The 16,953-nt window shown below is 34.4% G+C and overlaps 1 protein-coding gene across 1 annotated transcript; it reads left to right on the forward strand.

Moving 5' to 3' along the window:
- Positions 1-7,618: 7,618 nt before the first annotated feature.
- On the forward strand, positions 7,619-12,747 carry LOC111884042 (protein transport protein SEC23). Its single transcript, XM_023880400.3, has 12 exons — positions 7,619-8,692; positions 8,779-8,952; positions 9,082-9,243; positions 9,461-9,603; positions 9,885-9,960; positions 10,071-10,243; positions 10,619-10,700; positions 10,947-11,024; positions 11,138-11,299; positions 11,374-11,637; positions 11,735-11,839; positions 12,321-12,747. The coding sequence occupies exons 1-12, from the start codon at positions 7,928-7,930 to the stop codon at positions 12,462-12,464; spliced, it is 2,328 nt and encodes a 775-aa protein (XP_023736168.1). The 5' UTR covers positions 7,619-7,927; the 3' UTR covers positions 12,465-12,747.
- The last annotated feature ends 4,206 nt before the right edge of the window (positions 12,748-16,953 follow it).

The raw sequence follows: 16,953 nt of genomic DNA on the forward strand, positions 1-16,953 counted from the left end.
TTCAGGGTTTTCAATTTCAGGTGTAGTGGTTGGATACTCGTTGGATTAGGGAAATGTTGAGATTCATTCTTCGTTAGGGCTCGTGATATCCTCTATTTTGGACTCGACATCAGTAAGGGTGGGCGGTCATCAGAGCGGGGTGACTTCCCCAGTCATTTTTGGGATTCAGGGAGTCCATTCATGATCGTTTAGTTCAGTAAAGGAGACAGTAAGGAATGATTTTGAGGACAAAATATAATTTAAGTGGGGGAGAGTTGTAACACCCGGAAATTTGAGGAGCAACTTTGGGTATGAATCACCTTTTTGAGGATTGAACACGGCGTGTTGGAGGTACTAACACGACGTGTCCAGGTAAGAAGAGGCGTGGGTTTCAGTTTGGGCAACACGACGTGTTACCTCTTGGGACATGGCGTGTTGATGGCTGGAATGAAACCCTAATCTTCTGGCTTTTTCTCCCTATTTAAATGAATGTGGAAGCTAGGGTTTGTTCACCCTCAGCCCCCCATCAACCCCTCAAGCCCTGAAAGAAACCATAATCATCTTTCCCTCCCATTTTTGAAGCTAGTTTGGTGTTTTTGAAGCTAAAGAAAGAAGAAGGAGGAAGAAGGAAGCAAAGATCCAACAAGCAAGCCCCCATTCTTCAGTTTGGTACTCTTCTGGACCTTTGTAAGTGTCCAAGACTCGATTTTTTTTTTCAAAGTTGTTAGATCTTGGGTTTTGTCCCTTTTGTTTCTTGTTCTTGAATGTTGGAACGATTAGATCTAATAAAGTTTGCAACTTTATGAATCTCCAAGTCAAGGTGACCTAGTAGTGTCTTGGATCTGGTCTATAATCAAGTTTTGATGCCATGCATAGAGATTAGGTCATAAATCCTCATTTTGACCTAATATGGGTTCAAGACATGCATTGGGCATGTATGTCTAAAAAGCACCAACCTTTGGGGTGGTTTAGGTGTTAGAATCACTCTTGGAAAGGATGGACTTCAGAATTTAAGGATTAATTGTGTATTGGTTAAGCCTTTGCATTATCAAGCTTTATAGTTTGGGTTTTGGACCTTTTTGGTAGTCTCCAATGGATAAAGTTGGAAACTTTATCCTTCTTAATCACATATTGGTCTAGATCTGAGCTTTGGAACTCTTGGAGTCGAAGAGGCAACTGAATGTATTAAGTTGTTGAAATCAAGCGAACACGACGTGTTTGCAAGTCAAAATGACATGTTGGCTGAGGTTTTCCCGACTGTTTGGATGCTGGCGGAACACGGCGTGGCCAAGGGGAACACGATGTGTTGGGTCAACATGGACTATTGACTTTGACCAAGTTGGACGTTGAGGGTATTTTGATGGGATTGGTCACTTGGTTGAAACATGTATCGGTTAGAGAGATGAGATTCGGAGTTGGTCCTCATCAGTTCTGTTCAGTCTACGAGGTGAGTTCTTCTCACTGTACTTGCGGGTTGAAGGCACCAAGACCGACCCATTGGTTTGATAACCTGACATTCGTTGATATGTTGAGTATGGAATATATATGCATGCTAGTTTTGATATGCTAGTCTGGTAGATCTGTAGGACTACCTATGATGCTGTTTGATTATATGTGTTTGTTATTATCTGTTATATGTCGACATATTGTATGGGTTGGGTTGAGGTTGTACTGCTCTGTGCGGTAGCCAACAAACCCTGGAGCAATCCAGATATGAGCTGAGGGCCGCGAAGGGCATGCCAGACTCATACTGAGGGCTCATGAGCATTCCAGGTACAAGCTGAGGGTCGGGAAGGGCATGTCAGACTCGTACTAAGGGCCTAGTGGTATTCAGTCCGAGGAATGATCTGGTCGGGGAGCAATCCATACATAAGCTGTGGGCCCGATGGCAAGCCAGACTTATGTTGTGGGCTCAGGGGTAATCCAGTCTTTTAGTTGTGGACGCATTGCATGTTGTTATTGAATATGTTATTCGTTCGTGTGTTGGTATTTTGGGGGAACTCACTAAGCTTCGTGCTTACAATTTCAATTTATTTTTTCAGGTGCTTCAGATGATTGTGGTGAGGCGATGTCACACCCCCGAACCGGGACGGCGGAAACGTCCGGGGGCGGGTGACTTCATCTTGTAATGTCATAGCAGTTGAATATAGATGATACATAGCAACCAAACATCATACATTACAATATACCAACATTCATTGCTTACAGATTCTATTTGTTCTTCGATTACACAAAAATAATCTAACGTATGATGTCTCAAAAAGAGATAGCAAACTATCCAGATCCAAGGCTCGATTACCTGTTCACTGAGTCCCTGAAAATACAAGTCGTTTTGAAAAGCGTCAACATAGAATGTTGGTGAGTTCGTAAGCATGTTTTGCAGGAAAACTTTGTAATATCTTTGTTTATAATAAGTAGTAAAACTCCAGAAAATCCAATATTTTCTATAAAAAGTAGTTGAGAGTCTCGTTCCAAAACTGTGTATAATTGCATGCTTGTTCTTTATTTTCCTTTTGTTTGTATTTGAAAAGAGCGTGTTCCCAGAAAATCCTATATTTTCTGTATATAAAAGAGTTGTGGTCTTAAAACCCCAAGACCAGAGTGGTGAAATTAGTTTTACAAAATAGACGAAACATAGTTGTGTATTTTATAAAACTAGGAGCGTGTATATTCTTCGTAAACCCAAGTTAATATAATCCTTCTCTATGTGAGTCGTTACAACCATACTAATATGACTAAAGCGCCTGTCTTGACGTTATTCAGGCGTCGGTTTCTAAAGATATTTGTCACCCTAGACTGGCCCGTCTAGCTGTAGCGAACAACTCAGGTGTGGTGGTGTCAACCTCGTACAGATCTATACACAATTACCCCGCTCCCCCTCCAGGAGACTCTGGTTATAACTACAGGACTTACGATGTATGCTAGGTAGGTACGGTGAAGGAGTGTCTCACAAGAGCCTTAACAGATTTACGTGAACTATGATCTCCGGTTTACTTGCAAATAAGATGATTATGCCTTTAAATAATTATGTGTCCTTTGAAAGTGTGATTCGTGACCTCCAAACTATACCGATTATAGTTTATTATGTTTGTTTGTCAAGAAATGTTATATAATTATACATATAAATACATATAATTTAACATGTCTAGATGTTTTAAAGGTGTAAATCCTATAAACTTACATCTAACACGAGTATAAGAAATTTTAGTATGTTAAAGACAATTTTCTAGTTTTTGACTTTTCTATCCCTGTTTTTAGAAAAATTATAGAAAAATCATCGTAAGTCCAAATTTGGATCCGTAAACTCTGGGAGTTTGGAAATTGAGTCTACCTTGTTCATAATTTTTATTATAACTTTTAATGGTCTCAAACCAGTGTGAAAATATTCATCTTCACAAACTGGTCCAAATTTATTTATGAAATGATAGGCAGTTTTGTAAAAATCGCCAAAACTTGTAGAAAAATCGTATGAACACGTGCAAATAGTCCTTAGAAAGGTATAAACATGAACCATTTTAATATTAAACAGTTTTGAAAAGTATTGAGTTTAAGAGGGTCAAAACAGTCCGTAAATAGACCTTAACTTTTCTATTGAAAGCTGATGGTTAAGTTTAGTTTATGTTTTGGGGTTGTAACTTGTATTTCTCTCCCAAAACTTGAAGAAAACATGATAAAAACCTTATTACACCAGATCTAGTTCTATTTTCAATGCACAACTAAGATTTATGCTATTATCCAAAGGTTAAACACATAACTCATAGGTACATGCAAATATCCAATGATTAAACGAGAGCTGACTTGTATCCTCCACCCGAAAACATGAAAAATACGAAAGATATGGGGGTATAAAGCTCACCTTGGGGTTTTCAAGATGTATATGAAGAAGGAGAAAGGTTTTCGGTACTAACTTGATCTCTTGATGGGATTTCGAAGTTAAGGGTGTTCTAAGGAGCATATACATGAAAATGAAATTGTAAGAAAAAGATCTTAGCATAAACTTGGAATAAAACCATGGAGTTTAACTTATAAATTACCAAGCTTGTGATCTTTGAAGAAAACTTCTTTGGAGAACACACACACACACTCACGATTTTTAGAGAGGAAGATGAGGAAATACTTGAGAGTTGAGAGTTGAGAGGAAAAATGAGTTGAAAGATGAAGTTGTGAATGAGGGTGGGGGTGAGATATCAGCCGAATCAAGAGGGAAGAGAGGGAAAATAGGGTTTGACTCTAGCTAAGGGTGAGTGAAGTTCATGGAAACTTGTTGGATAAAATCATGGTTACATGCTAGATTATATGGAGTTGGCAAGCCTTATTACCCACTTAATCTTTTTCCCGTTTTTTTAGATGGGCCAACCGACCCAAGAGGGGTCCTCAGCCCAAAAGAGTGACCCAAGAAGAGAAATTCTGATTTTTGGTTTGGCCCAATAAGGATTCTCGGCCCATTAAATCTTAATAAATGGTTTTTGGTTCAAAGGCCCCAAAAATATTAATTCTCGGACCAACTAAGGCCCATGTGTGTGTTTTCGGCCCAAAAAGTCAAAAAAAGGAGTAGTTATCAGCCCAATAAGGATGTCTTGGTCCAATAAGGGATTTGGATCGAAAATTCTTGGGCTAAGGCCCAAAAATGATTGGATTTGGCTTATTGGATCGAGTTTTGGGTTTACACGTGGTTGTTTCGACTTGAATGACAATGCATGAAAGTATGAACTTAATAGCATTGAAGTCTAAATTTCACTATATGAAATGTTGCTAGATTACACAAAGAGATCATCTTGTACAAGGATCAACATTCTTAACCCTAATTTGCTAGTTGTGATAGGGGATGGCGTAACCGTACACATCCTTGGTTTTACAACTGATTGGATCTTGGGAGACTCTCATTTTAAATCATGTTTGGAAACGATGGTTTTGTAAACACTTTTATTAGTAAATAGGTTGTTTTGAAAATTTTTAAATTTGTTAAAATTTTTGTGATGTTACAAAAAGTGCAAGCAAGTAGCCATTTAAAGCATACATTTAATCTGAAGGTCCTTAACCATTAAGAACTTTAGACATGCTTGTCCCCCGTGCTTTCACCCATTACCATTTCTTTTGTTTAAAGAATGCAAAAGACAATTACTCCTTTCTCTAACTCTATTTTCGGTCCATTCCTAAAAAAAAGATTTGTTTAAATCTTATAAACCCAACGTTTATAAAATATAAACTTTGTCTTTTGGTAAAAGATAAAGGGATTCAACTAGTCTAAAAGGTTGTGCATGACTTATTAATTCATACCATATGAACTAATATTATAGTTGCTAATGAAAATTATTATTTCCTAGAAATTAAATAATTTCCAATTTAATTAAAAGAGTTTATTGAATATTTATTAAAACCAATTTCTAATAAATAATCAATTATATCAAGTTGGTGTTAGTGTGACCAATTAGCATCATATATTAATTAGCAATATCACTTTAATATGATTCTTGAGCATACATACCAAGAGCCTTAATCCAAACCCTAGGTCCAAAAAATCTTCTATTGCTCAGAAGCTCATGCATGGATGGATGAGAGTGACCAAGCTCTCATTTTTATGACTTAACAATCCTAAAAACGTCAAGAAGTGGTACTTCAATGGTCTGGAGTAGCTCTTACTTATATACACCATGGACATGGGGACAAAAGCATGAAATCATAAAGCAAAACTAGATCCAACATATAACAACATCAAGGTTGGAACTTTATACCTTTTGGAGATGGATGAGTAGATGCAAATCCCGTATCTATACTGATTTGAGCTCCCAAGTAGTTCCATAATGCTCCTCTTCTTTCAGAGGTGAACACAAAACACTCCAAATGCTCAAATCTCACAAATTAGGCTTAGCCGCTTAGGATTTCTAAGGAGGCTGTTTGGAAAGATGGAAGCTGAGGATGGAAGGGCCTCAAGGGAGTTAAAGCCTTTAAATAGGGCTCAAAACCCCAAGATTAGGGTTTCGGTTCTAGGCAGTTACGCGTTGTGTACCTTGATCTACAACATGTGTAGATCATTAATTAAATCTTGTGACCATGATCCCTCCTACGCGTTGCGTAGGAGACTACCCTACGCCATGTGTAGGACCAACTCCAACACTTGAACATTAAAAATAAAGGAAGAATTTTACTTGCATGGATCGAGATGTTACAAATGAAAAACATAATTTTTGGTTTAAAAGTATATTTTGATTAAAAAATTCCAAACCTTTGAACTTACCAACATTGCGTTGATACTCTTTCAAATCACATGTATTTTAGGAAATTAAGAAGCCAGAAGTCATACACTTGGAAAAATCATGGGATTTTAGCATACGTATCATATTGTTATATTTTCATGTGTTACCTAGTTGTAAAAGCAAGCTCGATACTTTTAGATTTTCATGTACACCTAGACCAGGGATGATATAATTTCCTTTATTCAGTAATAAAAGTTTCTACATTATGATATGTTGTTGTATTGTTGTATATATGCAAATAACTGTGATTCATGATGTCATCTCATTGTCCGACGTTTCCGCCACCTACTGGGAGTGTGCCAACATCACCTCCACCGCTGCCACCACCACCACCACCACCACCTACACCCCCTCCATCGTCACTGCTATCAATATTGGTGGTAGAGGCAGATGCGGTGATAAAAATGGTGTCAGAGGCATTTTGTGGGGGAAGTTTTGTTTGTTCACATTTAGTCATTTTTTTGTATATTATGGATCATTTAACTTGTTGAAACTGTTAATATATTACCCTTTTACCAACAGTAGTAGCAGGTCGAAAAGGTAATGTATAAATATGTTCAACAAGTTGGATGATATATGATATAAAAAAAAGATTAAATGTGAACAAAATCAACAATACATAACCCTCCCGAGTCATTTTCCCGAAAATAATTAGTTTGCTATTGTATTTTTTTTTACTTGAAACAACTTTGGTTATATAACTATTTGACACATAATATTGAATTATGGTAGGCTTAAACCGATTTATATACGTTAGTTCTAAAAAATTTAAAAATGGTTTTGAGAAATATTTTTAGAAGATTTTGGTCCGAAACTAGGGGTGCAAACGAGCCAAGCTACTCGCGAGTTACTCGAGATCGGATCGTTAAAAGCTCGACTCGAAACCAATTTTAAACGAGTCTCGAGCCGAGCTCGAGCTTAATATTAAGCTTGTTTATGAAACGAGCTCGAGCTCAAGCCTATGTCACAAAGCTCGATTAGGCTCGCGAGCCTAAACGAGCCTTTATATAATATTATTTATTATTATTTATATATATTAAAATAAAAACATATTAGGGGAATTATGAATTTCGGGTATTAGTAAACGAGTTTTTTAACGAGCTCGAGCCGAACTTAAGCTTATTTAGGCACGCCCGATAAAAACGAGTCGAGCCCGAGCCGAGCTTGTATAACTCTTTATGAGCTCGAGCCGAGCTCAGTAAAAAAAAGCTCAAATCGAGCCGAGCTCGAGCTCGAGCCTCATATAACTTAAACGAGCCCGAGCCGGCTCGTTTGCACCCCTATCCGAAACCATCATTTTGTAGTTCTAAAACGACTTTTCATATGGAATCGTTTGAGATTTGTTTGATTTTCGATTTGATTAAATCTTTTTTAGGTTTCGGTCTACTTCTATCTGTTACAAACCCCATGAACACCCTATAATAAAAAAGTATTTCAACCCAAAAACAACAATTCAACTGTTTCATCTTTGGTGCACATACAAAGATCATCACAATTCACCATCATCAAAGAGTAGATCCAGCGTTGAAGTTGTTGTTATGCACAGACCACAACCCCCTCTCTCTCTCTTCTCTTTCTGCCTTAAGCTTTGACTCCAATTCCACCCCTTTTCTCCCCTGTTTTTCTTCCCCATCTCCCTAATCCCCAATTTCTCCTAATTTACACTAACAAAGCTTCCATTTTTGCCACCCAAAATGTCGACGGAGATGGCGAACACCGATCCTGAAGGAATCGACGGTGTTCGTATGACCTGGAACGCCTGGCCACGCACAAAAGTCGAAGCCAGCAAGTGCGTCATCCCTTTCGCCGCCTCGATCTCTCCGATCCGGCCTCACCCACACATCCCTACCAATCCTTATGTGCCTCTCCGATGCAAGACCTGCTCCGCCGTCCTTAACCCTTTCTGCCGCGTCGACTTCTCTGCCCTCATCTGGATCTGTCCCTTTTGTTTCCAACGAAACCACTTCCCTCATCACTTCTCCGGTATCTCCGAAACCAACGTTCCTGCAGAACTCTACCCTCAATACACCACAATCGAATACGCTTTTCCTCAATCCGATCTCCATCACACAATTCCTCCACCTGTATACGTATTCGTGCTTGATATGTGTATGATCGAGGAGGAATTGGCGTTTGCGAGATCGGCGTTACAACAGGCGCTTGAATTCTTACCAGAGAATGCATTGGTGGGGTTTGTTTCGTTTGGGACACAGGTTCAGGTTCATGAGTTAGGGTATGCTGATATGTCTAAGGTTTATGTATTTCGAGGATCAAAAGAGATGACTAAAGATCAGGTTTTGGATCAGCTAGGGTTAGGTAGTGGTGCTGGTGGCCGGAGAGTTGGTGGCGCACCAGGGCAGGGCTTTCAGAAGGGGGTAGTACAAGGTGGGGGGTTTCCAAATTCCGGGGTTTCTAGGTTTTTGCTGCCTGCTTCCGAAGGTGCATACATCATCCATTCGGTGAGTTCTACCACAATCCTTGTTCAAAACTGCACAATTTCATTGCTATACATTACTAATCCAAGTGTTAACAACTTAAAACTCAGCTTTTGGAAGAATTAGAGACAGATCAATGGCCTGTTGCACCAGGTAATCGATCATTAAGATGCACTGGGGTTGCACTAAGTGTTGCAGCTGGATTGCTAGGGGCTTGTATGCCTGGCACTGGTGCTCGAATTGTAGCATTGGTTGGTGGGCCATGCACTGAAGGCCCTGGTTCGGTAAGTTCTTCTATAAACTTTTCTTGTAACATATGAATCATCTTTCCATCTTTCTGAGAGTTGTGAAAAAGTTTATTTCTGTTTAGGTTGAATCTATCTAAACTTGTATTAGTTTCTGGTTTCTTGTAGATTGTATCAAAAGATCTCTCTGATCCTGTGCGTTCACATAAAGATCTTGATAAAGATGCAGCACCATATTTTAGGAAGGCAGTTCAATTTTATGAGGAACTTTCAAAGCAAATGGTCAGCCAAGGTCATGTATTGGATCTTTTTGCTTCTGCACTTGACCAGGTGTAAAACTCTTTATCTGATTGTGTTTACATATATCATATATGTATAATGTATGTATCTGTGTGTATTGTGGTGATTACTTTTTCTTCAAAGTCAATAGGATGCAGTGCCAGTGATGTTGAATGTTGATAACTGTTCTTATTCCGAGTTTAATAATCTGCATATTAACACATGTATCTCAATTTTGTTTGAAATCTAATGTTCTTTTTGGTAATAGGTTGGAGTAGCAGAGATGAAAGTTGTTATTGAAAGAACTGGTGGGCTTGTTGTTTTAGCTGAAAGTTTTGGACATTCGGTTTTCAAGGATTCATTTAGACGTGTCTTTGAGAAGGGTGAAGAATCTCTTGGTCTTTCCCATAAGTGAGTATTTTCATTCTTTACAATCTGCATTATGTGTTTTAGTAGCCTTCTACTTCCATTTATTTCTTATTAAATACACTGAAAAACTAACCAATCACATCATTGTACTTTCAGTTTGTTTTCTTATTAAAACATCGTACTTTGAAAATTGTAATAGGAAAAAACAAAAGTAGAAAGCTATAACAAATAATTGGTATTATTTGCATTTAACCCTTTCTATGATTAATAATATATCATGCATTTTCATCTTTTGAAAATATTCACTAGTTTATTACTTTCAGTGGAGAACTTGAGATCAACTGTTCAAAGGATATTAAAATTCAAGGGATCATTGGACCTTGCACATCTTTGGAGAAGGTTGTTTACTTAATCTTATATTTAAACATCAAACAATCATATTGACTCCAAATGAAAATAGTATTTTTCAGATTCATTATTAATTTTATTTTTTTGGTTATTTTATGCAGAAAGGTCCAGCTGTTGCAAGCACAGTGATTGGACAGGGGAATACCACAGCTTGGAAGCTGTGTGGACTCGATAAAAATACTTGTTTGACTGTTTTTTTTGATATATCATCAAGTGACAAATCAGATGCTTCAGGAAATGTAAATCCACAGTTGTACATACAAACTGTTACAAGGTAAATTTCATATTTCTTTTCTTATAAAATGTTAAGCGTGTTTAATGGGCATTTGGTAAGTAAAATGTTTTTGGAAGGAATGGAATATCAAAGTTTCATTGTATGTCTAAATAATTTAAAATTCTCTTTACACTATTGAGTTGTTGGATTTTGTTATTTTGATATATAATAATGAGGGTATTTTGGTCTTTTAATAAAAAGGAAGAATGGAATTGAATTACTTCCACCCTCCCTAAGAATGGTGAAATCCTTCAAACATGGAATTTGAAGGATTGAATTGCATCCATTTGGCAACCAAACAAGCCATGGAATGGAATCTTGAATTCCAATTCCTTTTTTGTGATTGAAATGTATTGATTATAAAATTTGATGCAGTTACCAGAGTATTGATGGGCAATCAAAGCTGCGAGTTACCACCATTACTAGAAGATGGTTAGAGACTTCTGTTCTCTCAGAGGTAAAATAGTAAAACTTTTATATAATTTTTGTGTACTTTTAAAAATACAATGATGTGATAAGAAATAATAAAGTATAATTTCTATAATAAAAAATTAAAAACTACATTACTATTTCTTGCATTTAACCCATGATAATTTGGGCATGTAATTCTTACCCATGTATATTTATAAAAAAACTACATTACTGATTTTACAATTATACCCTTCCAGTAGAAATTCAGTTTCTGATAAATTATGTTTAACAGGAATTGATACAAGGTTTTGATCAAGAGGCTGCAGCTGTGGTTATGGCTAGATTAACTTCTTATAAAATGGAAATGGAGGTATTAACTAACTATTAAAACCTAATCATTTCAACATTTCTTTTACTTTAACTTAATCCACAAACACCTTTAATGGATTTTCTCATTTATAATAATTAATTAATTAATTACAGGAAGCATTTGATGCAACAAGATGGCTAGATAGAAACCTGATTCGCCTCTGTTCTAAATTCGGTGACTACAGAAAAGATGATCCATCTTCATTCGCCTTAAACCCTAGTTTTTCATTGTTCCCTCAATTCATGTTCAATCTTCGAAGATCACAATTCGTTCAGGTAGTTAAAAAAAAAACTATTCACACTTTTAATTCATCAACAACTTTTTATTTAAATTTCTTTTTTAATTGTAGGTGTTTAATAATAGCCCCGATGAGACTGCTTATTTTCGCATGATGCTAAACAGAGAGAATATAACAAATGGAGCTGTGATGATTCAACCTTCATTAATATCATATTCATTTAATTCACTTCCTTCACCTGCATTACTTGATGTAGCATCCATTTCAGCTGATAGAATTCTTTTGTTAGATTCCTATTTTAGTGTAGTCATTTTTCATGGAATGACAATCGCCCAATGGAGGAATTTGGGTTACCAAAATCAGCCAGAACACCAGGTATTTTTTTATTTTTTAAATATTCTCTAAATAACATAACTTTAAAGGATATTAAAGTTGGCCTTGAAGTATTTAACACGATGTTTTTTTTTTATAGGCGTTTGCACAGTTGTTGCAAGCTCCGCATGATGATGCGGAGTTGATAATACGTGATCGGTTTCCGGTTCCAAGGTTGGTGGTGTGTGATCAACATGGTTCTCAGGTAATTATTCAAATCTTAAATCTTATTCAAATCAACTGTGTAACATCCCATACACACGTACCAAGATATTGTCTGCTCAGAGGTTCACCCATCCTAGTACTATTCTCGCTCAAACACGCTTAACTGCAGACATCTGATGAGATCTGGGCTCCAGTGCCTCCTCACCGCTTTAAAACACGTCTTGACAGAAAAGATATCCACACCCTTATAAGAAATGCTTTTGTTCCCTGTGCAACCAACGTGGGACTGACAGTCCCACATCAGCTAACGGGGAAAATACTTTTTTCTTGTAATGGTGCCGATATCTCTTCTTCCACGGTGTGTTTTAAAGCCGTGGGGGGCTCTGGAGCCCAGATCCCATCAGGACTCTGCAGTTAAGCGTGCTTGGACGAGAGCAATACTAGGATGGGTTTCCGAGAGCGGACAGTGTCTTGGTATGTACGTCTCTCGAATGTTAATTATTATATGGTGGGGGATGCAGGCGCGATTCTTGTTGGCAAAGTTGAATCCTTCGGCAACATACAACAATGAAGGGTCGCCTGGAATGGATGTTATTTTCACGGATGATGTAAACCTTCAAGTGTTTTTCGAGCATCTACAAAGGCTTGCAGTTCAATCTTCTTGAGACCCCACATTAAAAAGAATTTAGCATTTTTATACACTATACAATCATCATCTTTAATACTCTTCACCCCTCATTCTTTAAAGTGTTATGCCATTTGATATCTTGAAAATGAATAAGGAGAGCATGTGGGGTCAAGTCATGTTTAAGCATAATAGTGTCAGACAAGGGAGATTAGGCAGCAAGTTAGTAGGCATTTTGTGTTTGACGGTTTTGTAAGTTACTTTAGGGATTATGTCTAATTGTGTACCGGATTTGTGAGGTTATATGATTGAGTTTATGGTTATGGAGGTGGAAAAAAAAAATATAAGATTTGTTTTTTTGGCTTTGGTTATGTTTTGTGGCTAGTTTTGCATTTGTTTTCTTACATTAAATGTACACTTGAATCTTTGTTTCATGAATACAGTTTTGGTTTGGAGTTGGACTTTGTTTGCTATGGAATCTTGTTTCTACTCAATTGATTTTGTTATGCAAAAAGATTTGTGATCCTATTAAATGGCTTCTAGCCTAACAACATCAGTGTTATGTTATATAAGTGATATATTATAGACAAAACTGTAAAATTGGTCTTTGTGGTTTGTAAAAAACTTTGGATGGGGTCTAAAAAGTTTTCAGCATGCATGGAAGGTTCAAAATAAATTTTCTTTTTTGGTTTTGGTCCTTGAAAATGTAAAAGGGTTATTTTGCCCTTATTATTTATTTTTAACATTTTCTTTATTTGTTTTAATTGTTTTATTATTAAAAAGAAAACAAAAGAAAAGAAAAATAGGACGGGTCCACCTCCACCTGATCTCTCTCTCTCTCTCTCTCTCTCTCTCTCTCTTTCTCTCTCTCTCATACACACACATATACATACATACAAGACCTTTTCTATCCATATTGTCTTCCCCATCCTTCATCTTCAACCCATCTTACTGTATCTTCCACAAATCAGAGACACAACATCACAAATACTTCACTTCGTGAAGAATTTTCAATTTGTTCACCTTACGCTTCTTCCCCTCGTGTTTCTTCACCTCGAGTTTCTTCTCTGAGATCGACTAAGATCAAATCGGTGATTCCAGCTCTGATTTAGAGCCCAAGTTGTAACCCTAGCCCTTGCCCAAGTCCGATAGGGTCAATACAAAAGAAATCGGCCGTTAATAGATGGTTATCGGTGTCTGAAGCAGCAGCTTCTGATCGTAGCGTATCGGGGTCGTCTAGGATGGGTCCTGGTTTTCATTGAAGGTTAGTGTTAAAATTGTAAATTTGTAAAGTTTTTTTTTGAGAGAGTCATGTTCTTATCACCGTCGACCCGGGCAGTTCACGCACCCGCAATCATATCGTCTCCACCACCATGTCTTGTCGAATCCAGAGAAGAATGCCAACACAGTTTGGGTTTGACTGCCATGGATATTATAAATTTAGGGCTTGTAAATTTAAGATTCAAAGGGGAGGGTGAGTTTTGTTTTTTTGAGTTGCAGCTGCTTTTCAATCGACCCAAATGAAGAAATTTGAAACCTCAGAAGAAAATATTTGATATAATGGTAGTAAATTTCAATTCTTGTTCCGAATTAAAGATGAAACTAACCTCCAAAATGGGACTATGAGATTGATCGGACAAATTGGAAGGAAGCGAACTAGGGTTGAGGAAGACGACCTAATGAGAGAGATAGATAGATAGATAGAGAGAGAGAGAGAGAGAGAGAGAGAGAGAGAGAGAGAGAGAGAGAAATCAGGTGGGGTGGACTTGCCTTCTTTTTTTTCTTTTCTTTTGCTTTCTTTTTAATAATAAAACAATTAAAACAAATAAAGAAAATGTGAAAAATAAAGAATAAGGGCAAAATAGTCCTTTCAAATTTTCAAGGACCAAAACCAAAAAAAAATTCTTGATTTTGGACATTCCATGCAAGTTGAAAACTTTTTGGACCCTATCCAAAGTTTTTAGCAAACAACAAGGACCAATTTTGCAGTTTTGTCTATATTATACATGTATATGTGAAACTATGAGTAGTTTAGAATTAGAGTAAATTACAGTTTTGATCAGTGTGGTTTGGTCAAATTCGTACATTCAGTCCAACTTTTGAGAGTTCGGCAAGATACATCCCTGTGGTTTAAAGCAATTGCACTGAACATCCTTAATCCACTTAAAAATACAATTTTACCCTTACTTTATATATATATATATATATATATATATATATATATATATATATATATATAATTGTTTATTTTTTTATATTTTGCCGCTTACATTTTATTTTATTTATTTATATTTTTTATGATTTATATATTTTTTAAAATTTTATTTGAATATATATTTAATGTTTTTTATATTTTGTTCGTTTATATTTTTTTTACTTTTTATTTGGATAAATTTTCTAGTTTTTTTTTGTTATTTTATTCGAATATATATTTTAATGTATTTTTTTATCTTTTGTTTTTTATATATTTTTAAATCTTTTTATAAAATTTTGTGTATAAAAAATATAAAAATGTTAGTTAAATGAGAATTTAGTTAACACATTAGATATAATTATTTATTTTAATAGGGTTATTGTATAGGCTAACCGAAATTCAAAACAACTGTCAATGACTTCGAATCCAATTTTTTTAGTTTTATAATTTTTTTGCACATTTCATTTCTAATGAAAATTACTAATCAAAATTCATATAACTCAAAGACATGTGTCAATGTTTTCGAGTTCACTTTTTTTTAGAAATTTTGTTCGTTTTTGAGTTATATGGTTTTCCAATTAGCCTTTATATAACTTGAAACCTCTTTTCGTATTTCAGTTAACCTATCTATTAATCTTATTAAAAATATCATTTTATTCCTAATCTAAGTTCACAATATTCACATTCAACGAACTTTTTTTTTATATTTTTTACAAAATGTATAAACAAACAAAACGTCAAAAAATTAAAATGTATTCAAATAACACGCCAAAAAACTAAAAAATATATATATTTAAAAAATATCATAAAAATATAAACGAAAAAATGTAAAAAACATTAAACAATATATTCAAACAACACACCAAAAAATGTTTTTTACATTTTTTTCATTTATATTTTTATGATGCTTTTTTGATTAATTTTTTTAGTTTTTTTTTGCGTACTTTTTGAATACATTTTAATTTTTTTTGACGTTTTTTTTTGTTTATACTTTTTGTAAAAAATGTAAAAAAAAAGTTCGTTAAATGTGAATATTATTAATTTAGATTATGTATAAATTTATATTTTTAATTAGATTTATAGATAGAGTAATTGAAATTCGAAAAGGGTTTCAAGTTATATAAAGGCTAATTGGAAAACCATATAACTCGAAAGCAAAAAAAAATTATAAAAATAAAAACAATGAACATGAAAACATTGAAACATGTGTTTGAGTTATATGAATTCTGATTATCATTTTCCATTTGGAACGAAATGAAAAAAAAATCTAAAACTATAAAAATTGAAGTTGAATCCATTGACATTCGTTTTGAATTTCGGTTAGCCTATACAATAACCCTATTAAAATAAATAATTATATATCCAATATGTGTTAATTATTCTCAATTAACTAACATTTTTATATTCTTTATACAAAAATATTTCTAAAAAGCTTTACAAATATATAGAAAAAACAAAAGATCAAAAAAACATTAAAAGATATATTTGAACAAAATATCAAAAAAAAAAAAACTAGAAAAATTATTCAAATAGAACATCAAAAAAATATATACGAACAAAATATAAAAAACATTAAAAATGTATATTCGAATAAAATTTAAATATATATATATATATATATATATATATAAATCATAAAAAATATAAATAAATAAAATAAAATATAAGCGCCAAAATATAAAAAGAAAAAATTAAACAATTATATATATATATATATATATATATATATATATATATATATATATATAAGTAGGTTTAAATTTTTCTCACGTCTATTATGTGTTAGAATGCACCAATAAGAATTTAGTAAAAATTATATGTATATTAAATGATATTCATACTTATAATTCCTTTTTATGAAAACTAATTAAATTTGTCATTAATGTCAACAATAATATTCTTTCAGAATGAATTCGTATCTAGAAGAATGAGAGTGTAATCTAGTAGAATGAGAGTGTATTCTAGTATAATACACTATTGTTCTTCATACTCTATGCAACTTTATTGTATTTTAAGTGATTTAGTAATGAAACAAAAAACGAACCCATACATAAAAACCTAGATGCGAATTCAGTCTGAAAGAATGTTATTGCTAACATTAATGACGAATTTAATTAGTTTTCATAAAAGAAGAATTATAATTATGGATATCATTTAATATACATACAATTATGGAAATCATTTAATATATATATATTTATTTAATTAAATAATTATTTAATTTTGCTAAATTCCTATTGGTGCAATCTAGCACACAATATTTATTTAATTAAATAATTATTTAATTTTGCTAAATTCCTATTGGTGCAATTTAACACATAATTTTTAAAGTTTG

This window comes from Lactuca sativa, chromosome 6 (genome assembly GCF_002870075.4).
Source record: "Lactuca sativa cultivar Salinas chromosome 6, Lsat_Salinas_v11, whole genome shotgun sequence".
Taxonomy (NCBI): domain Eukaryota; kingdom Viridiplantae; phylum Streptophyta; class Magnoliopsida; order Asterales; family Asteraceae; genus Lactuca; species Lactuca sativa.

Bases quoted from the DNA above. Each gene is read 5' to 3' on its own strand.
- LOC111884042 (XM_023880400.3), top strand. From the start codon at position 7,928: ATGTCGACGGAGATGGCGAACACCGATCCTGAAGGAATCGACGGTGTT. The intron at 10,244-10,618 runs GTAAATTTCATA...AATTTGATGCAG, and splicing joins TACATACAAACTGTTACAAG to TTACCAGAGTATTGATGGGC. The intron at 11,025-11,137 runs GTATTAACTAAC...AATTAATTACAG, and splicing joins CTTATAAAATGGAAATGGAG to GAAGCATTTGATGCAACAAG.